This window comes from Stylophora pistillata, chromosome 14 (genome assembly GCF_964205215.1).
Source record: "Stylophora pistillata chromosome 14, jaStyPist1.2, whole genome shotgun sequence".
NCBI classification, from domain to species: Eukaryota; Metazoa; Cnidaria; class Anthozoa; order Scleractinia; family Pocilloporidae; genus Stylophora; species Stylophora pistillata.
In genome coordinates, this window is record NC_142532.1 from 5,202,837 (window position 1) to 5,229,949 (window position 27,113).

The following is a 27,113-nucleotide window of genomic DNA, read 5'->3' on the forward strand; positions in this document are numbered from 1 at the left end:
GGTTGTGTCAGTGGCAGTTGTTATTCAGCAGTCGAAGAGGTCGGACAAAAAGCAATACGTTTAGTGTCTGCGTTCTCGTATTTGAATTTGTGTTGGAGAATTTATCATCGAAACGATAACAATTTACGTTTTTACAGAAACCATGTTCGATTTACTATGTCAACACCACGGATATTTAATTGCCTCTGCCTTTGAGTTGATTTCTCTGCAGGGTCTTCCCGAAATTTTCTTTTTTATATTTTCTGCCTTATGGTTCATTTTCTTGATTCATTTTGAGTCGAATTCTCGTTTCAGGGAAAAAAATTTTCCCGTGTCAGCACTAACTACTTGCAACGACTGACTCTGGAAAGCTAGTTTACTAACTTAGAACAGACTCCCCTAAACAGGTGTGCGCTATTACCCACTCCATACAAAAGACTCATTCACGACATTAACATTACAAACGAACCTAACAGAACGACCTAACTTTACCGACGGATCGAAACAGACAAATCACGACCGACTTACGCCACTTGAGTCTTACAGCCAATAACATCACGGCAAAACTGACGAATCGTTTTACACGAACTTGACGAAGAACATTCTACTGACAACAACTACTCACTTGACTCTGATGATGACTTTCGCACAGGTTGTCGAAAAGTCATTCACCACCACCGACAACAGTCTTTCTCAGGACTACACTCACCCAGACGATCACACTACACTTTCACGTGTTATCCATAGTTTCAAACCATTTACCACATTAAACGTTTCACTAAACATATTCACTCAAAGTGGCTGTTCCTGCTAACATCTTTTGCCGCCATCTCCCGCGCTGAATTTTTAATAATTAAATAACCTCTTTAATTCATGGAAAACGAGTACCCTAGGGGGCTTTGCGATTTTCGGTTTTGCGGTTTTGGCTTTTCTTTGGATCGGTTTTTCGGTTTTTGGGCCAAATATGTTCGGTTTTTCGATTTTGATATTCAGAGCGGTTTGCGGATTCAGTACGTGTTCTTGCATTCGGTTACGTTTTCGGTTTTCACGAAAACTCTGATGCGGTTTTCGGTTTTTCCTTTTTGACCGATTTAAATGTGAAAATGTAGCGGTTTTGTCAGGTTTGCATGCGGTTTTCTATTTTGCTGCCTTTTTTCGTTGGTTTTACGGTTTTGGAGGTTTTTTCCGCCGGTTTTTCGGTTTCCCAGAGGCCCCAATGCCCCCCTCCTAGGTGTGCACCTTCTTCTCCAGCGTTTCTGTTTACCACGCAGATCGGGATCGGTATTGTAACAATCATTGTGTATTGGTTTCTTTGAAAATGAGGTCTTCGTGTTATTAGAATTTTCATATTACTGATCTTATTAAAATATATTTTCGTTTCATGATCTGGTGCTAACAAAGAAAGTACGAAAATTGTGGAAAACATAGTCAAAAGAGTAAGCAAATCTAAGGGATTTAGATTTAGATCAATATCCAATAGAGTGTCGTAGTCTAATTTACTTCTTCATTCGCTTTTGCGTGACCTTACCAGTGATCCGATCCGTAGTCCATCCTTTTGATAGTCCCATCCAGCATAATTTTGTCAACATGACTGCATGGGGTACATGTACCGAGTGGGGATATGAAGAGTCAAAACCAACAAGGCAAAAATAGGGAAAAGAAAAACTGTCCATAAGCTCGATTAAAAAATAAATGAAAACTCTATGCCAGATAATTTTCATTTTATGTATCTCCCATGATAGGTAAAAGCGACTACAAAAGTCTTATTTTTCCGCGCTTTTGCAGTTCCTGACCCCACCAGTAGCAAGGCTGAACCTGCCCTTTCAATGTGACACACGATTTTCTACACGTTTCATACATTCTCGAGGATGTTATGGCCGCCTCGCAGGCGATGTGGCAGGTTATTCCTTGTTTTCGCGATGATAGTGTCCATTCTCATCACGTTCCTGAATTACAATGTCCTCAAGGAATTGCCTATGAACTCGGATTCGCCGAGGGGAAGAACTGTTACAGGTAAGCCGGCATGAGGTTGGTAAAGTTTCCTGGTGTTTTTACCTCTTGTCCTTTCCGTCGAGAATTAATTGAACCACTCGTGCATTTCGACTGAATCCATGGATGCGTTCGGTGTTCTTGAACACGAGCAATGTTATGCCTTCACCAGGAAAATTATATTTGCTTCCATTATTAAGGGAAGTGAAGTCATTTGAAAAGTGCTACAGGATTGAAATTAGACCTAAACAGTAAGGCTAGCTTGCAATGCTCAATTCGATTCGTTTGTTGATATTCTTCTAATTGTACTTCGTACCCTCATATCGGCTACTGGAGGACCATTTAAAACCTAGTCACTGCCAGAGAACGGCCGCTACACCCTTTTCAAAGTACCGTACTTCATAATTTCACCTGGCTAGCTCTACCATCAATAGACAATAACAACTGTAGTTCGAAAACACCGTTCTATGGGCGCACGTCGTGTAATTTCAAGATCTCTCGAGCTAAGTTTTGTACACAGCAAGATATCTGTTTCCTGATTGAAAGGAGTTGAACTATAAGACCCACCCACAGATTGAACGAAATGCAACCGGCCTTGGACTTCGGTTATTTTCTAAATGTTACGTTACTAATTTATGCACACTCGTAATACCAAAACGAATAATAGCAATGACAGGCGTCGGAAACAGAGTGTTTATTTGATACGCTCGATAAACCGGTTACGTCTAAACCGGTTACGTCTGTTTGAGTTTGTGAGAGTACAGTATTATGGCAGAACCCTCGAAGTCTCTTGTTAGGTACAGTTGTATTCAAATTCCACGTGGTAGACAGACACGATGCAATGATTAGTCAGATGCGCATGTAGTATGTAGTTCAGCAAATTGATTACTTAGCAACAAGGAAGCTGTTCAGTAAAAAGTGTAACCTACCGCCACATGATCTAGAAATGGAACAAAAAAAGTTAACATGGAAATTAATCGATAGAGTCAAATGCATTTTGTGATCTGATGGATCGGCAAAGTTTTATGAACAATGGACTGTTTATATTTTAGACATGAGATTTATAAACGGTACAAATTGACGACTAAAGGAGGCTGAACTTTCTTAGGAAACTGTGTTGAGTGTTGGCTGGTTGTTAGGAGGTTTTACAAGTAAGATAGTTTTGTTGCATCACATTACGGAATCGTGCCCATTGAAAAACGTCGCATGGGAAAATGCAAATAAGCTAGAAAAGAGAAAGAGAGCATGCGTAACTTCATGCAGGCCTGTCAATCATGTAATCCCCTGTGTATACCATGTTCGCAAGTATTGTTTCTTGCTCAGACAACTGAAACATAGCGCTATTCATCAAAGAAGAATAGCCGTAATCTTGATTAGGCGATAGTGTTCAAAAATCGATCATATGTAAAATTATTTATTCAAGCCGAGCGATTTTTTCATAAAACTTTACCAAAATCTCGAAAATTTGAGCTAGAGAAGGGTTCTCTGCTTATAGCTGAGTGTTTTTCCATACATAAATTTTTCGAAACGGCAAATTGAAAGGAAACATAGATAATTATATTCGTCTATAAGCCGAGATATTGCATGCAGAAATAAATTAACAAAACAAGTTGAAGTTGGTGATTGACTTTATTTATGTGGTGGTTTCCAAAGGAGCGATTTGTTGTTTTTAGTGCTTGGTAAATATGGCTTACTGTTCGTCCTTGGTGTCAGCGTTGAATTCGTCGTCCATCTCCTCCTCGTCCGCTAGTTCTGCTGTTTCTTCCGAGTAGATTGCTTCATCTTCAGTGCCGTCTAGAGTGTTACAAATTCTACAGGTATAGATCTCACGAAAGTGTTTTAAGAATTTCAAAACTGACCAACCAGAATTGCCCATTCCCACGATTGGTAAACAAACTCGTCACATATTACAGTGTTGAAATCTGTGACAAGTAACAAGAAAACTTACCTTGGCTTCCCTGCCCTGTAAACTAGTCAAGTAATCTGTCATCCAGCCGCGAATATTTTGGAGTGTAACGGCCCATCCTTGTACGTTTCGCTGACATCTTGAGCTCTCCATTAAAGAGGTTCTCTTGATCTTTCCTCCAGCAGTGGACTTACTGATGGCATACTCTCAGTTTTTTTGAGAATGGAATTCTCTGAATATGGTCTCGGCTTATAGCCGAGTATTTTCAATTCACATGTTTTAAGAACCCAATTAAAACAGACCGAAGTTTAGGGTCTCAGCTTATAGCTGAGTGCGGCTCATATATGAATAAATATGTTAAGACTGAAATGCGGCAGATTTACGAGGTTCGACCATCAATTTCGCCATGAAAGCAAAATAACATTACAGAAATATTCCTTTTTAGCCCGTTATTGCTGTCAGTTTCACTTAACATGTCGGGAAAGTCTATTTATCTTTCGAAAAGCTTAAGTATACGTTGTGAATTCCTGCTCCACGTATGTACATGCTCAGTTCCAACTCAGCTTTACCATAAGAGCACCTTGTTTCATCACCTTCAAACAATACTAATTGCTTCAAATGTATCTCCATTGTCTCTGAACGGAAGCAAAGTGAAATTTTACAACTCCCTTTTGGGAATTTGTCAATTCACATCTTAAGAGACCGAAGCTGGCGGTGAGCTTTTGTAACCTCATTCCACCTGCAAAGCATCATGGATACCCCACTTTTCCCGGGCGATGCTTTTCAATGGGCACGATTTCGTAATGAATTGAGTGGATAATGCAAATTGACTACTGCAAAGAGTTTCTAAAGATGATTTTTCTAGCATTAGAATTTCAGTGTTGTGATCTACTGCAGAGACAACTGATTGCAGAAGTTATTATGCAGTGTGACGTTTTTCTATGTGTGCAATTCCGTAATGCTATATACTAGTCTAAAGAAACTGATAAAACATAATTATTTCCATGCCCGTTCAGATAAGTGGAAAAACAGAGATGTTGAAGAAAGAGTACATAGACTTGAAGAGCACATCTTTGGTAAAGGTAAGGGATCCATAGCCAGTCCAATCCATATATCTTATTAACCAAGCGCGAGGGCCATACTGGGAGAATATCGGCCCAAGGTCTTGACAGTACGGACCGAGCTGCGGTTGGTACAAAAAAGACCCAGGGCTGATATTCTTTCAGTACGGTCCCGAGCAAGCTTAGTTAATAAGAGATTTATTATACGGCTGAAGTTCAAAGGGACACAAGTGCGGTATCATTCGGGACCTTTCGGGACAGTGCCCAGTCCAATACTTAGAGAATATTGGACCAGCAATAGAGCCTTTTGATTGGTTGATTTTAGTTATTGGCCCTCTGACTACCTGAGTCGTGTAATAATATGTTCTTATTGACTGAGTGGGAAGACTGGAGAGGAAAATATTTGTTCTGACAGCATGATGTAGAGATGGGGTGCAGTGAGGTCCATGCTTCATAATTGACAGCCTAGTATTTCCATATCCAGCCTGATCTAACTCAGTCAATAAACATTTTATCATATGACCACCAAGTATTGGAAATTTCAACCTAAATAGGATGCCATAGAGGAGCACTCGCAGCCACACGAGCACAAAAAATTCTGCGGTAAAAAAATTTTTTTTTTTAAAATGTCAGAACAAGGATTACTGTCAATTCCTTGAAAAACATGACTTTTTTTCTCATTTCTGTTTTCCTTTAAGTTTTAAAAGCAAAGCTATGTGAGGGCAGCAGGCCCAAATGACTCTGGCCTTGCACATGTCAGCTTTTCCTGTAGTTTCCCATAGGATTGTGGGAGTGGGGCTGGATGAGTCATATGATTACGAAAAAGTAGGACACTGTTTGTCTGAACTCAAATAGGGTGTGACTCACTCTACTGTCATGGCGCTTTTGTCTTTGTCTTCCCTCCCCTTCCCAATTTTTGAGAAGAAAGTTATAATTAAAAGTGTTTAGCCTGTCATCAGACATTACATTCACAAAAGAGATCGGGATGATAGCTAGGAATGTAAAAAAAGAAAGAAGAATTGCATTGGGTTGCCTGGAAGATGTTTTAACCAGTAAGACTTAAAGTTTGACAAGCTTGATAATTCATAGCATCATCATCTGTTTTCATGTTCACAGCAGCACTATTAGGTCATCATACTCTCTAATAACTTGGTCTCTTCTGAGCCACCCCCCCCCCCCCATCTGTTTTTTTTCAATCCATTACTAATGTTTTCATCAATGTAATATTTATTTTTGCCCTTAATTGCAGCATATGTATCAAAAAGTCAAGGTGTCACTCAAAGATTGGAAACCCTGGAACACTATATTAAGAACTCAGGTGCTGATTTAGACCCATGATAGGTTGGATTTGATGAGAGGAGTTTAACATAACAATCAGTCAGTTCTCAGTAAGTTAGTCAGTGATTTGGTCAGTTGACCAGTTGGTCAGTTTAATGAAATCAGTTAGTCAGTGACACTTACTCAGTCAACCAGCCAATCAGTCAGTCAGTCAATCAGTACGTCAATTAGCCAGTCAGTATTATTCAGCAGGTTAGTCAGCCAGTCAGTAATACTGTTAGTCAGTCTGTCAGTCAATGAGTGCCAGTCAGTGTCAGCCACTGTCCATTAGAGAGTCATTCAGGTTTTTTCTTAATAGTCAACTTTTCCATAGATCATTTGTAAATTTTTTCCATTCTAAGCCAATAAATAGTCATTACCATTCAGTCGATACATATATCTTATTAACCAAGCGCGAGGGCTGTACTGGGAGAATATCGGCCCGAGGTCTTGACAGTATGGACGGAGCTCGGCGAGGTCCGTACAAAAAAGACCGAGGGCCGATATTCTTCCAGTACGGTCCCGAGCAAGCTTGGTTAATAAGAGATTTATTATACGACTGAAGTTCAAAGGGACACAAGTGCAGTATCATTCGGGACCATTCGGGACAGTGCCCGGTCCAATACTGAGAGAATATTGACCGGCAATAGAGCATTTTGATTGGTTGATTTTAGTTAGCGGCCATCTGACTGCCTGAGTCGTTTAATAAATTATTTTGCATGTGATATTGAGTTCACAAAGTCCTGTGATATTAGTCAGTTGGATTTCATTGCTCAGTTACATTCATCCAGTTATATTCATTTTAACTCAATCATTCAGTAAGTACCGTGATCATAGTCCTCTAAATTATCTGTCTATTCTCTCCTTGATTGATTTTTTTAATGCAGAAAAGCCTGGGGAAGAAGAATGCCAGGTTCCACATGACTGGTTGTTTCCATTTTGTGAATCAAAAATTCAAGTAAGATGTTGAACAGAACATACCGACTTGTAGCGGAGTATTTTCAATTTACATGTTTTAAGAACCTTCCCGATTAAAACAGACTGAAGTTTAGGGTGTTGGCTCAATTAGGGGATTATCAGTTGATCCAGTGCCAAATTCTCCATATATTTACAATATAAGAATTGTATGTCAGATGATACAGAGAATTACGAATGGGATCCTGGGAGTGAAAGGGCTAAGAACTCTCTTGAAGGCTAGTACATGTAAATGGAGACTGATGGTGCCTGGTGTCCATGCAGGACTGAATAATTGATCATAGTTTTTCTTTATTTATTTCCAACTGTAATACAACTAGAGCAGACTATGGGAGTCCCTCCTTTTTGGCTGTTGTGCAGGTGAAAAAAAAATTTGGTGAAAAAAATTGAACTCTGGGAGTAAGGTGCACCTAACTGTCAATAATTTTTTTTCACTGATTTGTTTTTTTACTCGCACAACAGACTTTGCTAAAAAGGAGTATCTGCTTGCAGTCTACAACTAGTGTTGCCATGGTAACACATCTTGTGGTAGTTGAATGCTACTAGAAAAGAAAAGTTATTGAACAATTTTGAAAAAGATAGGTCACTGTGCTTCTTTAAGAGATGCGATGGGCCAATCTTTCCCCAGTTATGCCTGTGCTGGCTCTAATCACATGTGTCATTTTATCAATTCACGGTACATTTTGTGGTAGCTGGAAGCAAAGGGTTTTAACAATTGTTAATGGTGACACCATCTTTGTCCTCTAACAGATGTTAAGTAATAACCAATCAAAATGCATGTCTAATTCAGCCTATCCTATAATTGTTATTTGCACTCTGTCTACATTGTATCAATGATCTATGAGATGTTAGAAATAAAAGATAAGAATATTTTAATTTCATTTCATTTAACATAATTTATATAGTGCTAACTCCACTAATTGACCAAAGTGCTTTACAATTCATAATATTAAAATAATTAAAAAGATCCCACTGGTGATAAAATATGAATAAATTAAAAAGCTATTTGCAGATTTATTTATAAAAATATCACAGTGAATCCTATTCCAAATTACCAAAAAGTTAAACATTATATGCTTTTTCAAAAAGATTGGTCTTTAAGTGTTTCTTGAATAAATTAATTGTATCTAAACTTCTAAGATCTAATGGACAAGGTAAAAGAGAAACATTCTCTGAGAAACCTTATACCTAAACAGAAGGTCACAGAATACAACATAAGATGCAAATCTAGTCACCGGACGAAACTGACCGGGATCAAGTGAAGAACTATTTCCATAGTCTAAATTTTAAATGTGACCTTTCTTAGAAAGTGGTATTTTTTGGAGGTTTTGTTACATAAGATAAATTATGTAGTTTTTATCTTATGAATTAATGTAGACTATTGTTATTATTATTTTTATTATTATTATAATTATTATTATTATTGTTATTTACACTTCACTGACATAAATGCAATAGTGCTAACTCACTGCTCGTCATCAAATTCTCAGTTTATGCAGCAACTCTGGGGAACAAATGCAGAATGCTATGTTAAAAGACACAAACTGAAACCAGAGAACCTTTGCTCTGTCATTATTTACCTTAGTGAGGTATGTTCTTGCGCACAATTTATGTTTCACTTCTGGTGTCATATTTTTCTCTGTGCACCTTTTTAAGTGCAGTCGGTTCACTGTATTGTAAACCTTTTCCATTAGTACCTTCTCTTTTTCCCTGTACCCACGATGGTTATGCAATACCTTCACAGGTTGAAAGATTTTGTCCATTGCTGCCATGGCGGCGGAAAAACAATACAAGAACCAAAGAACCCAAGGTATTTATTTCTGATAAAAGATATTCATCAGCTTGGGGGGGGGAGGGGGGGGTGAGGGGTTGGACTGGTACAAACTCTCGGGTGAACATGAGCAAATGTTGCTAGTTGCTAGTTTGGAGCAGTGTGGATAACGCTTGAAAATATGAACCATCATTCCACCCAATAACTGGAGCAAACAAAACCCCTAGTTGCTTATTTGTTTCCCGTATAGGCGTGCATGTACGTTGCCATACCGATGGTTACTGCAACAATATCCAGTAAAATAAACGATTTTAAAGAAAATCACAAGTGGGGAGTAACGGAACCAAATTTGAGCCTCGCATGAAGATCGGAACCTCAGACCTTCCAATTCTGTGTCTGTTTGAAAACACCAACTGAGGTCAAGAGTATTATCTTGGATCAACTTGGATATGCACTTAAATGAACGTGTCACTGAGGATAGTTTGCTGATGGTCAAATAACGTTCTTCTGTCAGCTCGCAGAAATGAGGTTTGAGTTACATCAAGCATTCATAGACACCCTGAATAAGTTGAATTTGCGGTGGATGCGAGACCGTATCACAAGAATGTGGCCTCAGTGGGCGGCAGCAGCTAAACGATTTGCAGCAGAGGGATCGCTACGCAGGAAACATCACCTAAAAAAGGTAGTCATAGCTTGAGAATCGAGTTTGAGTTTAAGACACTAAAAAAGCCTCGATCTGCATTTTCTAGTGAACGATTTAATTCTCCGACGCAAACCAATAGCAAAGGAAAAGGTGACTAACACACTTATTTTTAACTCTTTCCATAGATTTTTATTTTCTTCGGCACGTATGCTTTTCAACCCATTTGGTTGGATATGGCTTACACTGGGGCACCTCTGGGGGAGATGGTGCAGTGGAGCGATCTGATAGCTGCGTTGTATATTTTGGGACATGATGTGACACTCTCCGTCAACTCTACCACGTACCAGGGGTAAGTTGAGGAATTTCCAGTGCAGTTTTAACACAGGTATGAATTGAATGTCGAGTTTTCCTATCGCCTCGCTCAGTTATTGGTCAAGAAAACTCGCGCCAGCTTCTCAACCAATCAAATCAAATAAAACAATTGCGACTTGGTCACGTTGCTTTCCCGCGCTTCAGGCAGTTTGCTTGTTTTGTTTTTTTGAGTTTCCCTAAGCGTTGATTGGTCCGGCGTTGAGATTACATGTAATTTATTTGAAATTGGTTTTACGGCATTTGATACAAACGTGCACTTAAAGATACTTCGAAATTTGATTAGTCTTGTATTTCTAGTCCTCGACTGGTCTAGAATGCTCATGCGGTCTTCTTAACTCGTCTATTTTTAAGATTAAGGCAGGAATGATTGCATCGTGACTTTCTCAATTTTCACTTGAAAGTAATCCGACCTCGCTTTAGTTTTACTTTACCTACTTTGCATTGTGATTGGTCCTGAAAAATCGCGCCATCCTCTTTACCAATCAAAATGCAAAACTAAAAACAATCACGACCTTGCCATTCACATTTTCCCGCGCTTCAAGCAGTTTGCTAGTTTTCACTTTGAGCCCTCATTGGCTTCTGATGATCATGATGTTGATCTTTTTTCTTACAGGTCGCTAAGATTACTCCGGTTTTGTCGTTTCGACACTAAATTGAAAACTTCTCTATGTTGGTGTTGTAGATGCTGTTTCCTTATGTTAAACTTGACTCCTCATCATGATTGGGTTCTCGTAATAATTATACCACTGATCATTGTCCGCAACATGATTCTGTTGGTATTGGAGCAATTGAAGATGTGTTCTTGTCGTATTATCTAGATTTATGTAGGTGATAACCCTTGCCTGTTTGCCTAACACTTGTATGTTTCTTTTTCAGTTATCTGTCTCCTCCAAAGTCACGGGGTTGTTCTGACGTGTTTGAACCTGAGTTTGACCTGATTTATACAGATTACAATGGATTGTCTTACATGAGGAGCCACATCGTTCCAAACATGTCGCCTTATCTGTGAGTTTATGGGTTAGGGTCAGATGTATGTGAGAACTGACTTTGCTCCTTCGTTGCATCGTCGCTTCGTTGCCTCGTCGCTTCGTTGCCTCGTCGCTTCGTTGCTTCGTCGCTTCGTTGCCTCGTCGCTTCGTTGCCTCGTCGCTTCGTTGCCTCGTCGCTTCGTTGCCTCGTCGCTTCGTTGCCTCGTCGCTTCGTTGCCTCGTCGCCTCGTTGCCTCGTCGCTTCGTTGCCTCGTCGCTTCCTTGCCTCGTCGCTTCGTTGCTTCGTTGCCTCGTCGCTTCGTTGCCTCGACGCTTCGTACCCTCGTACCTTCGTTCATTTATTCATCTATTGCTTCCTCCCTTTCTTCCCTCCTTCCTTCGTTGTCTGGCCTTTCGCTGGGTTGATCATTCGTTATCGTGATGTTTTTGAATGATACCTTGTTCGTTTCATCCGGTCGGTCGTATGGTGATTTCAGTTATTTCCTAGTTTTGGTATTTTCATTGCTCTGCACTTGTTTGTTGCTCGTTTGCCCCATTTCGTTGGATTTATCCGATAGTTTCCACATTTTTTTGTTACTCCATTTCTAGATGTCGAGTGAGAATTCTTGACTCCTTTGGAACGGAAGCACAGTTTAACTATGGAGCATATGGAGTGGCGATACCTGGCGAGAAGACAATGTGGGGGCGAGCTGATGTCAATCTGCGGCAGATCATGACAATGTTTCGTGAGCGACTTTCCATGCTGTTTGTTCAAGTTGCTTTTGCAAAACTTATTAATACTCTGGTCTTAGTTGGACTGTTTATGATAAACGACGACTTGTAAACAAACAATTGTTTATGAGCGCGGTGACTTTTATTTTCCTCTTGTCTGTTTTTGGTTTCTATGTATGTCTGTTTTGTTTGGTTAATTGAACCCTTCCTAGCCACGATATTGGATACCACCAAATAGAAGTAACAAACAAAAGATCATACTACAAACAGATTTAACGCGTGCGCGTAAACGAGATGGAAAAGAGGATCATTGTAATTCCAAAGGGTTTAGAGGTTTATAACCAATTAGTAGGGTTCTGAATTTGATTTTTTTCCTGTTTAAGGGTAACTGAGTCGTAATCCTGGTCTCAGAAATGTAATTATTATTTGCCCTTATGAACAGCTCATAGTCCAGATAACTTGTTCTTGGGCTTCGTGGTTAGTGAACCTATTCCAGAAGACGCTAAACCAATGAAGAAGAAACCGATTGGACTAGTTTATGGGAAAGACGTTGAATTCTGGAAGGTGAGGATTTTCAAGCCTGTCTAATGGCTTTCTAGTATGTAGTAGTAATTTTGTTCCCACGATCAGCTGTGGTGACGTCATTTGACTTCATGTTCAAAAGCTTCTGATCATAGGCATTCTACAACAGCCTGACAGAAACCTCAAGCTCAAAGAAGATCACATGAACCCTTGTAGAGAAGCAGACAATAGTTGATTGGAGAAAGACGTCGCTGCTAACAGCAAGGGAAAAAAACTATAAACGAAATATTGTGTGACACCCCTCACATAAACTGTCGCAGGAAATAGCTGACGCTCCTGCCTGTATGGTTGTCCATAAGCCAATTCAGCTGAGTGTATAAAAACGCTATGTCAAAATGGAAAAAAAAAAAAAAGAAAAAGGAAAAAGATAAGCTAAAACAATTGAGGGAGTGTAGGTGTCACGCTTTTAGTGAGGCATCCTTTTCTGTTGTTTGATAACTAAGTTACAAAGTGATCTCCTTGAAGCCTCGACCAAAATTTCCTTTCAAGTCAGTCTAAGTTCTGTTTCGTTTCTTCCTTCGCAGGGAAAAAGGGAATACCTTGACACGTTACATAAATATTTGGAGATACATGGAACGTACTTTGGGATGTCGGTATGTTAGCAGATAGAAAAATGATGATTGGAAAATTGCTTGAAGCAAATACATGAAGGTTGTATCGTATTGCTAACTAAATTGCCTCAACAAGCTCTCAGTATTTCTGCGTGGAAAGATTTGCCCTTATCTTTGATATCAGAGGGAGAGAGAAATTTCTGTACAAGGTTGTGGGAATAGGCAGACGAGCCTTTGATCGAACAGTATTGGTCAGTTCACGATCTCAAGTGTGGATGAGCCGCCGGTGGTGAGGAATCTCTTTCCAAAAGGAGAGCAGTCTTCCTCCAAATACTAGTCGCATTTATAATAAAGATTGCAACTTTTACTTTGCCGAAAATGTAGGTATAATGATTTCTTCTCATAGATCGTTTTTAGTGATAAAAATTACTGGTGTCTTCTTTTACAGGAAAAAGAGATTAAAGAAAATGTTCCTGAGTACGTGATAGCACATGGTATTCTTAGTAAACCCGACTTGGAAAAACTTTTACAGGAAACTAAGGTGAGTATGTGGTGTGCATACAGAGAAACCTGCATTAAACGGACTCTAACTTAAGTACCAATTTTGGGTTCCCATCTGCACCCAACAACAACAATAACAACAATAATCTCTATTTGTACTCCCTTGCCTGTGTCAAGTTTAAAAACAATATTTAAAATAAATAGAGTACTGGCTGTCTGGAATAACCATAGGGGCAAGCGGAGCCAGGCAGCCACTAATTCTAAACCACCTATGAGATATCGTATCTACAGCAAGCACCTCCGTTCAGTGGACGCGGACACGAAAATTGAACCTTCTTGGGAACCAAATTGTCTCTGTTAAGCGGACACCTCAAGCAGTTTTACTACTGATTTTTTAATATTTTTAGTAATGTTGAATTTTAGAATCGAATCCAGTCCGAGTTATTACACGAACCATGTTCATGGCTTTAACATGAGAGCCAGAGTTTTTGATGAAGAATTTTTCGCTGTTGAACTGCTAACACAAATAAAGAAATAAGGAAGAATCGCCTTCTTTGTCAATAGCCATGTTTGCGATAGAATTTCACTCAAGTCTTAACAGACAAAATGAAAAAACAAGCTCAAAACGGTCGAATAATTTGTCAGCGGTTTACCATTAGTCTGTGACAGACTAAAAATTGGAAGCTTTTTATGCGTAATTTAATAGTTACTTGTTACCGACGAGCAGAATGTATTTGAACGATCAAGAACGTTTTAATCGGCAATCATTTCCTTTATTCTCGACAATCTTGATGCTTGATTCCGGCACTGACTTTTTTTCAGTGAGATATAAGATGCTAATCATTCTTTCAAGTAAAAAGGTTAAGCAGACACGGGCAATAAACTTCCATATTGACGGTGACGATGACGTCATTAAAGCCTTGTCTTGCCTGATCAAAGCAGCGTTGTGATATTTAATCATTTCAGGTATTCATAGGTCTTGGATTTCCGTATGAAGGCCCTGCACCACTGGAGGCAATAGCACAAGGCTGTATCTTTCTAAATGCTAAGGTAGTCGTTCATGTACTTGAAAGGAAATAGCTGATTTTAAGAGTGCTGTTTTTTGAGTGTTTTAATTTTCATTTTAGGAAAGCGTTCGGTACTAGTATACAATACTTAATGTTATGTAGAGCACTTTTGAATATGCGTTGTTAGCGCTATTTTAATATATATTTTCTTTTTGTAACGTGTCATTGTTACCATCACCATCGTTATCGTCATTGTTTTTTATTTGTCATCATTATATTTTGCAGTTTGACCCTCCGCATAATCGCCTCAACACAGAATTCTTCAAGTTCAAACCAACACTCAGAAACGTAAGAAAATGAGATAATATTTTTGTTAAATGAAGTCAGTTTTGCTTCTGCGGAAGTCTAATTAAAAAGATTGGCCATTTTTATGTTGACGGGTACGTATGGTGCGACTCGGATTCCATTTTCTACTGAATAAGGAGAACATAGCTTAGGCCCGGCTTAGGGAAATGTGTAGTCTTTTAAGCTCTTATATCTTGTTAAGCTATTGCGAATTCCCAGGGCTTTGCTATAATTTTAGCCATTTGTGTTTTCTTTAGATTACATCACAGCATCCTTACGCCGAAGTCTTCATCGGAAAGCCGCACGTGTTCACTGTTGATATTTCTAATCTTTCACATGTAGAAGAGGCTGTGAAGGAGATCTTAAAAATTGAGGTATTTACAGCTTTGCGAATGAAGTGTCAATTTTTTATACGGTAAAAGCAGTCATTCACAAGAGTGAAGAGATTTAGGGAAGGATTGTGATAGGGACAATGTCGATATTTATATCTTGGAGAGATATCAGATGTCTTCAGGGTGAGGGAGTTACTGATTGTCTTAGAATAACCGTCTGAGTGACTAAAAGTATCTGGCTTATTGACTGACTGGCCAGCTCACTAACTAACTCACTGACTGGCTAATTGTCTGGAGTCTCACGGACTGTAGCTGGCTATCGGCTGGCTTATCAACTGAAGGAATGATAGATTGACTGACCAGCTGACTATCTGAATACTTGACCAACGAACGGGCTAAGGCTGAGAAACTGATCCACTGACTGACTGGTTGTTTGGCTTGGTTAATGGTGGCGCGGGGGGGGGGGGGGGGTGGTGAACGACTTACGGACTAAAGCTGGCCAACTGTCTGGCTGCAGAACCACAGACTACCTGAATGAGGGACTGAGTCTCTGACTAATTGACTGACTGACTGACTGAAAGACGGATAAACGTGACTGACTGAGTTATTGTATGATGGAAGCTAACTAACGAATGGAAAGTTAGACTGTCTGATTGGTTGATTGATCGTTGTTATGCTGTTGTAGGTCAAGCCATACCTTCCTCGTGAATGGACGCATAAAGGCATGCTGGAACGTGTGAATGCTTTCACAGAATATCATGTGAGTACCTACGTGCATGTATGTATCTAGCTATTTCTGGCAGTTACAATTCGTATCTCCTAAAGAAGTAACTTTTTTGTTCTTCCGGAAAGTAATGCAATCTGCATCATAGTTCGGAACAAATTTATTTTGAAACGAAATTGTCCACTCACTTTTGGAGAGAGACGTTCTAATGATGGATTTTCAGATCCAAGTTTTTGTAACTTATTATGTGGTTTATGTTGATGAAGAGATTTACTGCTGATGTGCTTGCCTAGTGTTAGGAATGTTGGATAGAAATCGATGAAAAACTTGGAAAGAAAAAAGAAAGTCGACTGAAGAAACATGAACATTGTTAGTTATTGTTAGAAAAACAGAGCAAAGGACTTGAAGATTTCGAAGACCTGTTTTGAATAGATAGTGCACGGCTTTTGGGTGTTAGGTAAATCGAATGCGGTTGGGCTCGTCAGTCACAAGTTAAAAAAAAAAGGAAGAATCGGAGTGAGAAATGAAAATCGCCGAAGGGGCGGATTGAAAATGATTGTACTCAACGGATGAGGAAGAATAGAAACCAATTTACAGAATTGTGCGATATTTTTTCCTTAGAACTTTTGCGAGCATATCGAGCGGTGGCCCCCATTATCAGAAATGACGCTAGTGATGGGTGCTGCAGGGAAATCGTGTGTTGAGGTCTGCAAAGAACGTGGTGAGCGGGCCTTTCTTTTCCACTTTTCATTTCTTTCCCCCTTCTTCTTACTATAGGCCAGTCACAGAGTTCCACTATGACTTACAATTGTACTTAAGATACAATATATATATGAAGTTCATATATTTCGAACTGCGGTATTAAATACGTATGATGCACGATCCTCGTACTGCGAGGATCGTGCATCATACGTATTTAATACCGCAGTTCGAAATATATGAACTTCGTATATACATTGTATCTGATTTATCATCACGGGTTTATTACGAATCAACTTAACGGCCCGTTCCCAGTTGGCTTGTTAGCTCAATTGGTAGAGCGCTGCACTAGTATCGCAGAGGTCAGTGGTTCGAATCCCGTACAGGCCTGATTTTTTTCAGGTCAGATTTTCGCTATTGCATAAATAGCACTCTCTACTACGAGGATCGTGCATCATACGTAATTGTACTTAACTTGTGGAATGTTCAACAGCTTTCCTTCTTTTGAAGGTCATGTAGGCTCATATCATGTATCGTTTTCTCCGGCTTTCTCAGAACTACTGTGCGAACCGACCTTCTTTGTAGACGTAAACACTGAAGAAGACCTTAAAAGGTAAGTTTTCTCTCTTTTTTTTCTCCTTCTTGTTTTCTTTTCTCCTTTAAAAATGCCCAGCTGAATCAGCTGTTTCGATATGATAAATAACTTAGTAGAAGTTTTGGTGTGTAGTCTTGCACGAGTATTTTACTCGTTTGTATTTTGACTCGCCCTGTGGACTCATCATGATACGGCACAACCCCTAAGAAAAATTTGCGACACCACATGTCAAAATGTCCAATAAGATATCGATGTTTCCTTTTACAAGATTTGGAATGAAGTGTACCCATGTGGAGACCAAAGAGTCACTGATAGCTCCAAGCTACGATGTGTCAACCCTAACGTGCACGCTGCAGGAACAGCCTGTTCTGTTCGCATGCGTAGCTAAAGAACCTTCTGCCAGACGCCTCTGTCCGTGCAGAGATTTTCAAACACAACAGGTGACGTTTTGCAAAAAGTGCCATTAGTAACTGACATAAAACAGACCACTGCATCTTCTAACTTGCTCAACAAGTGTTTTGAGATGGTAGTCAGAAGAAGTGAACTCCGTTCTCCATCCGATTGGAATTATGAACATGGTGTTTGTGAACGTAGTTTTGGAGTTGGCCAAGTGTTATGGGCCATGGAGGATAGAGGCTGATATCCGTGAATTTACCCCCTGGGGTAAACTGACCCTGGAAGTAGAAAAGCACAACTACTATTAATACAAGGTCCTCAGCGGCTGAAAATCTCTGTCTTAAACATTCGAGAACAGACTATATATATATATATGTATATATATAAAATTTTTTTTAAGACTGGGCTCAAGGATTTGGAAAATTATTTCCATCTGTCTTCTTTCTCTACCTAAGTGAATATTTAAAAGAGTGTTACATAGACGGCTGCGGAACATTTTGATTCAAGAGGAAACTTATGTTGACGTCCATACTTTAATTGATAAATTTAGAAAACTATAATCTTTTTTATTTCATTTGTTGTTGTTTCTCAGCCTATAATTTTATTCCAGTTGTAGTATGTAATACTCAATTGGCTTATTTATAACTTATCGCACTGTATTGTTATTGTTTGTGTATATGCATGCTCTCCTAGTCAACAACAAAAAAAAAAAAAAAACAAACGAACAAAAAAAAAAAAAAACAAAATGCTCTCCTAGTAATTTCCTCTGTTCAGTCAAACTTCCTTTTAAAACATTTATCTAGTGTTTGTTTCCCATCCGCCTCTCTTAGCTTTGCTATATTGCGGGTGGGGGGTTGTTATTTCAGTTGCTCAAAATCAATTAATTTTGGTTATTTTGTTTCTTTGTTCGAGTGGTTTGGGTTGATATATAAGATGGTTTGAATCCGTTATTCAACTGATATGACTAGAGTTTAGAACGTGGTGTTTGTGAACCTACTCCAGGGATTAGCCAAGTGGCCTGGGCCAAATCGTAGCCTACGGGATAGGGGATGACTTCCATGAATTTTTCTCCTTGGATGTATAAGATCCCGAAGATGTGGAACCTTGGTAATAAGATGAGACACTGTTTCCAAGTGTTTTGCCTGAAGACGCTCTACGCAGCCTTTAAAACTAACAGTTTAACTTTTAGGAGGGAAGGTTTTGACTTTTAATCGCTTATTGGTTGTATTATGCAATACTGTTTTTTTTTTTCAAATGTCATATTTCTTTGAGAAGTTATTTAAAAATTAGCGCAGAGGCCTGTAGGGGAGAAAACTTTCATCGCTTGCGAGAGGAAAAAAAACTTCCAAAATACTTTCCCATCCCAAACACATTCTTACCATTACCCCTTGCCACCATTTTGAAAAGAAAGGGGGGCAGAGCAAGAGTCATTTATACCCCACAATCTACAACGTGTGATCCAAAAAAAAAAAGAAAAAAAATGGATGCAAATCGTCTTCAGAGGGCTCGTTTGTTTCAAAGATTTCTGATGATACACGAGAGAAACAAGAAACCTGAAAACAACTTTCTCTCGTGATGATAACTAATATTGAAGTTGCTTTACCAAAAAAATGATCAACAACAAACTGAAATAATCTTTACTTGTCCTGATTAAACCGATCGGCTGAACCAAGAAGGAACAGCTGGTGTAAACTTGTGATCAGCGCTACAATTATAAAAGATATCTCTAAAAATATCCCTACATCTAAAAACAGAACGGACTGGCTAGTCAGAGATAAGTCTCCTTTGTTCTCTTGAGCTCTTAAGGAATGAAATCATTGCTTGTGACTTTTGAAGTGGGGCTTGCCTCGCTGATGGCTTCCGTGTTGTCGAACTGCGTACCCCCAGCAATAACGTACTCCATGTTGTGCGCATCACTTCTGGTTTTCAAAATGTCGTAATCGCATAAAATTCCTTACCAGCATGGCGGAAGTACTCCATGGTTCTACACGTAACAGTGACTGTTAACATGAAGATCATGGCACTACACGTTTGATAGCCCAGAAGTTTGAACTGTGTATGTCACAGAATAGAACAAACTTACATCGCTCAAGTGCTTGTTCCTTTGCATTGGCTGAGTTTCATTGACATATTCAAGGCTGCTTAGCTTGGTTTTAGTTCAGCTGCCTTGCCTTCCATACGATCTTTTCCTTATATAGAAGGTAAAGCAGTTGAAAACTTTTATTCAAAATTAGTTCAGATTTTTTAAAGTGCTATTGCGACCAAAAATGCACCTTTTCTTTTCTCCTCAGAGGTTGAAAGTACTTACCCTAAGTATAAAATTTGCCAAATCTTAAGGCAAAACTCCATCTAGAAGTAATATTATTTTCCCTGTAGAGTCGTGATCTAAACGGCCGCCATTATTCGAACTACAGAATTCCGCGCGAAGAAGAAGAAACTGGGTCGAGAACGGAAGTGGCGTCAACGACTCAACAAACGTGGCTAATTTGGTATGCCGAGAGGGAGTTGTTTTTCTGGTTCCGCAGGAAAGAAGGAATAAATTCGAAAAAATTGTTCCCCAGCTTTCTTTTGCGTATTTTTCGTGAAGGCATGCTTTCGCGCCGTTGTCGAAGTGAGTCGATGACGTCACAACTAAAACCGCTGTAGTTATTTTGGCGGGCTCTCCAGTGGGTTATTCGAGCAATGGCGGAAGAATTTTTAATGTCTTCGCGGCATTGTTTTTAAGGAATAACGTCGTCAAATTAGAGAAACTTACGCTTATTCTTATAGTTTAGGGTCTAAATGTGAAGTTAACACCAGAAAATTGGGAAAATAAAATGCAAAAATTTCGTCGCAGTAGCACTTTAAGGTTGAGAGCGCGATCGTTTGCACCCATACAAACCTTTATTTTTACGGCTGTTGCGTAATTTCAAAATATTTGTATAATTACAGAGGCTCATTTTGCCACCTTAAGCTGCTTGTGTTTACATTTCTAGCCGATAAGTTGGCAGTTTCATCATGTTTAGTCGTTTGCATGTTTAAGATTTCTTTACCTTCGCTCGATGCTTTGTTAATGGTCCCCATATTAATCTATTTTTATGGGTAGAGAACAGGACATGAGCATATGGCGTTGACAGTTGTTACGGCTGGCCGGGTCACACTAGAGCTCTTTTCTGTTTGTATAAAATATAAAGAAGCCTCAAATCAGTCTGATACCTAGATTGAATACCTGCCCATTTCTGGTGGATGCACTCCTTAAAGATATCGCGAATCTTCAAAGGAGCCGAAGCTTCCACATTTGACACAACAAGCAACTTTGCTTTGTTTTCAGACAACTGTCATGTTATGCTAGACCTGTCAAGATGAAAAGACCTCCATTCAAGCGAAGAATACGTCTTCTAAAATTATATGCTACTGGCAAAAAGGCTTGTTGATTGTACATCAACAAAATTTAAAGTTGTTACGTTGTTTTTCTTAGACTGACGGACTGATACGTAATAGAGTGATGCAATCACTACCCAACTTTGGAAATTGAGAAATTTCTTACATCTTTTCCCTCCCTTGAAACAGGATAAAATTTGAATTCGTTATAGTACGTCCGGTCGTGTTGTTCAGAAATTAACATGCAGCTGTTTGATAGAATGCAAGAGACCCATTTTAAGTGTCCAGCTTGAATAGGTACTTAATAAACACTATGTGAAAGTACTGTTCACGTGGGAAACAATATGTTGCATAATTAGGTAAATGCCGAGACATGTGATTGCATGCACCGTTGGCTCATTGCTAAGGAAGTTCCAGTTATCAAACTGTTCCATGATTCCAACAGCTCAGAGATCAAAGACGCCAACGGATTAAATTGATATCCTTCAAAAGAAGTGGACTCCAGAACGAACAACTCAACATTGACCAATTAAGTTTGTTTCTCAGTTAAGCTTCAACTGATTTACTATGAGTTCATCAGAGTCTGGCTCGACAGCTTCATCGACCGGTGATACAACTTTTGAACAACTTTGCCGTGGAGAAGAACAGAGTTACGCTTTTAACTTGGCTGCTTTTGATCGTAATTCATCGCAGCGTGCGAGAATAGATTTACTGATCTATAAGGTACACGAAACAATACGTTGTTTGGAACTTGAATCCGGAAAGAGCGTCGAACAGTTTTGTATCGGGAAAACGTACGCGGAAGCGAAAGCGGGTAAAACATTCAAACGAAACGATGAAAATACATGGAGGCTAAAGGGTATAAGCAATCGCTGGCTTGGAAAGTATGAAAAGGAAGGGTATGAAGGTTTGGTTGTTTTAGGAGCTGTGTCCCGTGCAATGCTCAAAATGGAGCGCAAAGACGTTTGGAACCAACAGCTTTATGTCCTTGGTCTTGAAAGTGCTTTAATCACCCATTTCGCTTATGAGGAGTGTGATCAATGGTTGGCAAACGACTCATTGGACCCTGGAAAATTGCAGGGAAGCCTGGCAGCCGGGTACGTTATCTATATTGCTTTCAAGTACGAGGATGAAGAGAGCGAATCTGAAGACAGTGAAACACACTGACAACAGAGGAATACGTAGGGTTGAAGCATCAATTTGTGATAACTCTTGTCTTGCCTACGTACATTTTTGACAGTTAAATGAATGAAAATATTTGATTTATTTAGCGACTGAAAATCGGAGTATTGTAGACGGAACAGAAAATTTCTACGGAAATATTTGATTTCATCCGTCTGATTTAACGACTGTAGGTCGGAGTGCTGTAGATGGAATAGAAAATTTCTTTGTAATTAATACTTGTACCGTGTGTTGTGCTACCGTATATGAATTTATATATAGCAGCACAACACGCAGTACAACTAGACACGTGTTAAGTAGACTTAACACGTTTCGCTACATGGCTTTGCCTTGTGGCCGATATAACACGCCGTCCGATTGGCCAGAGCGAGATCAGATCAGGGCATCATACAACGGTAATGTCCACGGGCCGATTACGGATTACACAATTAGAAAGAGCACAAAATGTCAGCCGAGTACCGCGGTAGTTCTTTTCACTTTTTGAAATTCGAACGCCTCCCGTACTTTAGTGCTCCTCTGCTTCCCGACTCCCGGCCTTCACTGTCATTACTCCCGTCTTAAGGTGGATAAAAAGGATCAGAACCTTGGTATTTGGCAAGCTGTGCCAAAACGTATCCTTCTTGACCATTCTCTGGCGTTGCACTTTTTTTCGGGGAAGGTGAAGCATTTGAACACTATTGTAGATCAGTTTTTCACTGACTTTAAAAGCCTCATAAACCGCGTCTAGTTTCACTAATTGCATATCCATCGCGGGAAAGTTTGATTTTCACAACAAATGATCTCGTTGTAATTGTGATAGTGGCACTATTATGGTCGGTAATAATATATCACATCCGACAAACTTAGTGGCTTCCCTGGCATAGAATGCTTTTATGTGTAGACGAACGAATTGCGCCGTTATCGTAATGCTGCCGAAGAATTGTTAAAACCGTTTCTATTTTAAGCGCCAGTGGAGGATTATTGTTTAACAATTGGTTCATGCTTTAGCGTGCACTATCGAGTTATCGAGCACGCGGGAAGTTTGGAGAGCACTCAAGAAGCTAGAGTTGCCCGAGGCGATAGCCGAGGGCAACTCTAGCTTCTTGAGTGCTCTCCAAACTTCCCACGTGCTCCATAACTCGATAGTGCACAGCTGAAAGCATGAAGCAGTTGTTTTAGAACATAGCCGGTGGAATTGTGCGTCAAATCCGAAGCGAAAAACGGACAACAATATCCGAGTTGAAGCGAATCATGACGGCACTGATGCCGAGTCTCCTTTTCCTTTGTTTTTCTCTTTTTCTGCCTCATTTAAGAACCCTAGTCCAAGGGAAAAGGTCGAAGCATTGTCTTCGTTTTCGGACTAGTAGGCCGAGTTTCTGTTTATATCCATTATTGTCGCCAAATATATTATTTTTCCCCGCGCTAACAATGGCCGCTCGCGCGAAAAAAAAAATTTCTGGCGAAGCGATTTGCTGACGCTGTCAGCGTGCACTATCGGGATTTTGAGCACGCTTACATATATTGAATTTGATTGCGCGGTTCTACTAGCTATGTTCTAAATATTATTATTCGACTGATTATCACATTGTTTAATTATTCAGATTTCTTCGGGAAGTTAAATCTTTTTTAAAACTAGGGACTATAATCCACACCAATTTTTAAGGTGTACAGGCGAGTATGAAAATAACGAGCTGCGAAGGAGCTTGAAATTAAGAGAAACTGGTGGCATGCCTCCCAGAAAAATTTTAAATTTAGGGTCTTGGTAATGCCATTTCCTTCGTTTTTCGCAGGGCATTTTCAGTAAATAATATGAAAGAAAATGCATTAGTAAGTGTGCATTGTTTATTTTTCTCACCTCTTGTGATATCGTAAGTAAATTAAGCCGCAGCTAGCTGCGGAAAGTTGTACATACACGCAATTATACACTGGTGTTATGTGATTGTCCTATAATCTTTTGACCCCAAAATCAAACTCAGTACGCTAGGTTTCCTGTGACTCAAGAATATATTGCGTAACTGACATTCAACCAGTAATTAAAAGGTAACAAATAATAATATTTACAAAGATAATAATGATAACAATAGTATAGTAATAATTTGTAGGGACCTGCTCGAAAGACTCATGGTTCCCCTATCCTCTGGGCTCCAACAATGATTACCAGTGCTTCTTTTCAATGTCGCCTGTTAATAGCTTTTATTTATTGCAACTCCATTTTTTGAGACGTATGTTTTAGGATATTCCGTCATTCTGTTTCTCAAGATAGCGGCCCTTTTCGGCAAAGGTCGCTGATTAGAACAGTAAATTGCTCTCTTTTCGAAGAAAAACTTGAAATTTTCCTCAAAGCTTATATGACGTGCAGATCTCATCTACTGAGATATTTCTAAGAGGAAAGTTTTAATTCAATTATGCGTCGGTGGTTGGCACTGTAAAATTATTTTGAGATGTTTATCGTCTTTTGTAGTGTCACGTAAGGCATGCAAAGGATTGAAAAGAAGATTATATCTTTGGATCTACATAACTTGCTGATTTAAACGGTAAAAATTCTCTCTCTTCAAAAAAAAAGAAAAAAAAATTGCCCCTAAGATTTATCACACCCATTAAGATATTTCTGCAAGGAAGACTTCTGTTTTGAAACGCGCGCAATCTTGAAATGATTGTGAGATAATCTGTTCATGTTGTCCTTCAGTGGCATTTTTAAAGTATACAAACTGTTCATCATGATGCTGTTGACTGGCGAAAGCTTGGATTTGTAAAAAATTTTACTTTTTACAGCAGTGTAAGTCCTCATTCGAACAGTTTGTATTGTGATTGTGAGATGTTGATCGCTTCAGCGGTCTTCTATAGTGTCACGGCAAGAACTGAAAACATAATGTGCTAGTGGCTACAATCCAGAACTCACAAAAGGAGAGAACTCAACTGTGTATTGAGCGCGAATGTTGAACTTCTAAGACATTCAGAAAAATAAGTATCACTGGGAAACATCGGGAGGCAGTCGCCACAATAATTATTTGGCTTGAAAATTGTTCAAGTTGCAAGGAAGCGGCTTTTGTGAATAATTTAAAAGCAAGTAATGCTATAACTTCTCTGTAAAATATATTTGGTAAGTAGACAGATTTAAAAAAAAAAGAGGACGTGTACGATCTCTAACATCTGAGAGTAAAACAATCCATTTAATCTTCTTTTTTAGTCCTAGATTGGTCACGTGGTCTGAAATGGGCAAACAACAGTCGTGGCTACAGTAAAGCGTAGAGGATGGTTCACTTTCATTGCGTCTGTAACTGCCACATATTTCCAAAAATTCTGATTTGTCTTTCCATAAATACCTTGTGAATCCTAAGCTTTAGAGCTTAGGTATCCATGCATTATTTTTTCAACTTCTAGTCGCACGAATCTATCTTAATTCTGCTAATGGTCCAAAACCCGGAAAAATAATTTTGTCACTTTTCGATTTCTAAACGCCATGGTCGTTTCATTTTATTCTAAAACAAATGTTGATTGTTAGAATAAAATAAGATCAAAATTAAGACTTAAGAGTGACATCTGGTGCCAAAGTCTGATGTTAAATGCTAAATGCTACATGTCTGTTGTTTTTTGTTAATGTTTTTTAATTCATTTCCTTTGTGGCAAATCGCTGAAATTTGTAAGACTGGATTGACCATTTGAATAAAGAGATTTAAATACCTTTTACACGAAGTGCGCATATTTCACGACGCATAAATTCCGCGATATTTGAGAAAATTTTGTTTTTTTCAATAACTTTAAGACACAGCTAAATAAAGCGACTTACCAAAGGAACAATAACGTCAAAATTAACAAAAACGCAACGGCGGGACTAAATATCAAAACTAACGAAAGAACGGTCCTCACAATATCCATAAGAGGCTATTTCCGCGTCTTATTTTGTTCGCAACGCATTGTTCGCGTTACTTTGATTTCGCGTACTTTTTTTTTTTTTTGGAATCGCGAAATTCGCGAAATCAACGTGTCGCGAAAATATCATGTAATAAGGTGATCATGAATCCTTTTCAAGTCCATCCAACCCTTGAGCTTCAAGATCCTCGAATATTCTTCAATCAACTTGAACTTGCCATTCTTAGCCCAGGGTGATTCTTTGGATCTCTCCTCTTGCAACTCAGCTCTTTCAACCTTGTTTGCTGTGTCTGACACCTTACCCTCTAATATGTTTACCCTTTTGATTGTAAATGCCATCGTATTTTGAAGTAGGTGCATTAGGTTTTGTGTAAAGATAACAAGTCTCGTTTCCCGGTTTAAAGATCACCTTGATCCTTCCTAGTTTTTATACCTTTTTGGTGTTTCTTGCAAAATTCATGAGTGTTTCCTTCAGGTTTTCTTCGGCATGGTCCCACAAACCAAAAATTCTCAATTCGTTTTCCCCCGAATGTTGTTCGTTTCGAACCGCTCCCAACCCCCAATATTTTCTGAAATTTTCTATCTAACTCGACTAATTTAGATGTCATCACAGCTTTCAGACGTACAGTCATCTGTTCTAGTTTAACTAATATCCACAATGATGTAAATGGTGTTCATTAAATCACCAAGGGTAATAATTGCGTCTGTTTCCCGTTTTTCCGGGGTCTCATCTAAAACTCGTTTCTTAGCTTCCCTTTGGCTGGTTTTCAAAGTAGGTGAGCCAACGTTGTCAAATCATAGTTTTCTCACAGAGCCCTTCTCGCCCTTATCACTTGTCATGCGTATTAGTGAGCGAGCAAGTTGGCAAGTAGTAAGCATTTAAGTAGGCAACCAGGAAAACGGGCAAGTAGGCATGCAGGCAGGCACTGAGTAGGCAAGCAGGCAGGCACTGAGTAGGCAAGCAGGCAGGCACTGAGTAGGCAAGCAGGCAGGCACTGAGTAGGCAAGCAGGCGAGTGGGCATGCAGGTAAGCAGGAGAGCAGGCAATCGGGCAAGCAGGTAAGCAGGCAAGCCGGCAAACAGGCAAGCAGGCAAGCAGGCAAGCAGGCAAGCCGGCAAGCAGGCAAGCAGGCAAGCAGGCAAGCAGGTAAGCAGGCAAGCCGGCAAACAGGCAAGCAGGTAAGCAGGCAAGCCGGCAAACAGGCAAACAGGCAAGCCGGCAAACAGGCAAGCACGCAAGCAGGCAAGAAGGTCGACAAGCATAAATGCAAGGAATC

At 39.5% G+C, this 27,113-nt stretch overlaps 1 protein-coding gene and 1 long non-coding RNA gene across 2 annotated transcripts; one reads left to right on the top strand and one right to left on the bottom strand.

Annotated features, from left to right (window-relative positions):
* Positions 1 to 1,685: 1,685 nt before the first annotated feature.
* On the bottom strand, positions 1,686 to 4,629 carry LOC148716204 (uncharacterized). The gene is made up of 2 exons (XR_015995313.1): positions 3,663 to 4,629; positions 1,686 to 2,908 (listed from the first exon to the last, which is right to left on the bottom strand). It is a non-coding gene; the product is annotated as an uncharacterized LOC148716204 (long non-coding RNA).
* Positions 1,789 to 18,343, top strand: LOC111327561 (alpha-1,6-mannosylglycoprotein 6-beta-N-acetylglucosaminyltransferase A). Its single transcript, XM_088744993.1, has 20 exons — positions 1,789 to 1,992; positions 4,891 to 4,956; positions 6,185 to 6,253; positions 7,140 to 7,210; positions 8,718 to 8,816; positions 8,972 to 9,037; positions 9,513 to 9,680; positions 9,827 to 9,990; positions 10,890 to 11,018; positions 11,591 to 11,727; positions 12,156 to 12,277; positions 12,820 to 12,888; positions 13,295 to 13,387; positions 14,314 to 14,397; positions 14,640 to 14,702; positions 14,957 to 15,073; positions 15,717 to 15,791; positions 16,377 to 16,476; positions 17,010 to 17,067; positions 17,318 to 18,343. Exons 1-20 carry the CDS (start codon positions 1,848 to 1,850, stop codon positions 17,514 to 17,516), a joined length of 2,094 nt encoding a protein of 697 aa, XP_088601119.1. The 5' UTR covers positions 1,789 to 1,847; the 3' UTR covers positions 17,517 to 18,343.
* Positions 18,344 to 27,113: the final 8,770 nt, after the last annotated feature.

What these genes read in the sequence shown, in the direction of transcription:
- LOC111327561 (XM_088744993.1), top strand. Translation starts at nt 1,848, where the DNA reads ATGTTATGGCCGCCTCGCAGGCGATGTGGCAGGTTATTCCTTGTTTTC. An exon ending in TCATTATTTACCTTAGTGAG is followed by an intron (nt 8,817 to 8,971) that starts GTATGTTCTTGC and finishes ATACCTTCACAG; the next exon opens with GTTGAAAGATTTTGTCCATT. An exon ending in GGAAACATCACCTAAAAAAG is followed by an intron (nt 9,681 to 9,826) that starts GTAGTCATAGCT and finishes CTCTTTCCATAG; the next exon opens with ATTTTTATTTTCTTCGGCAC.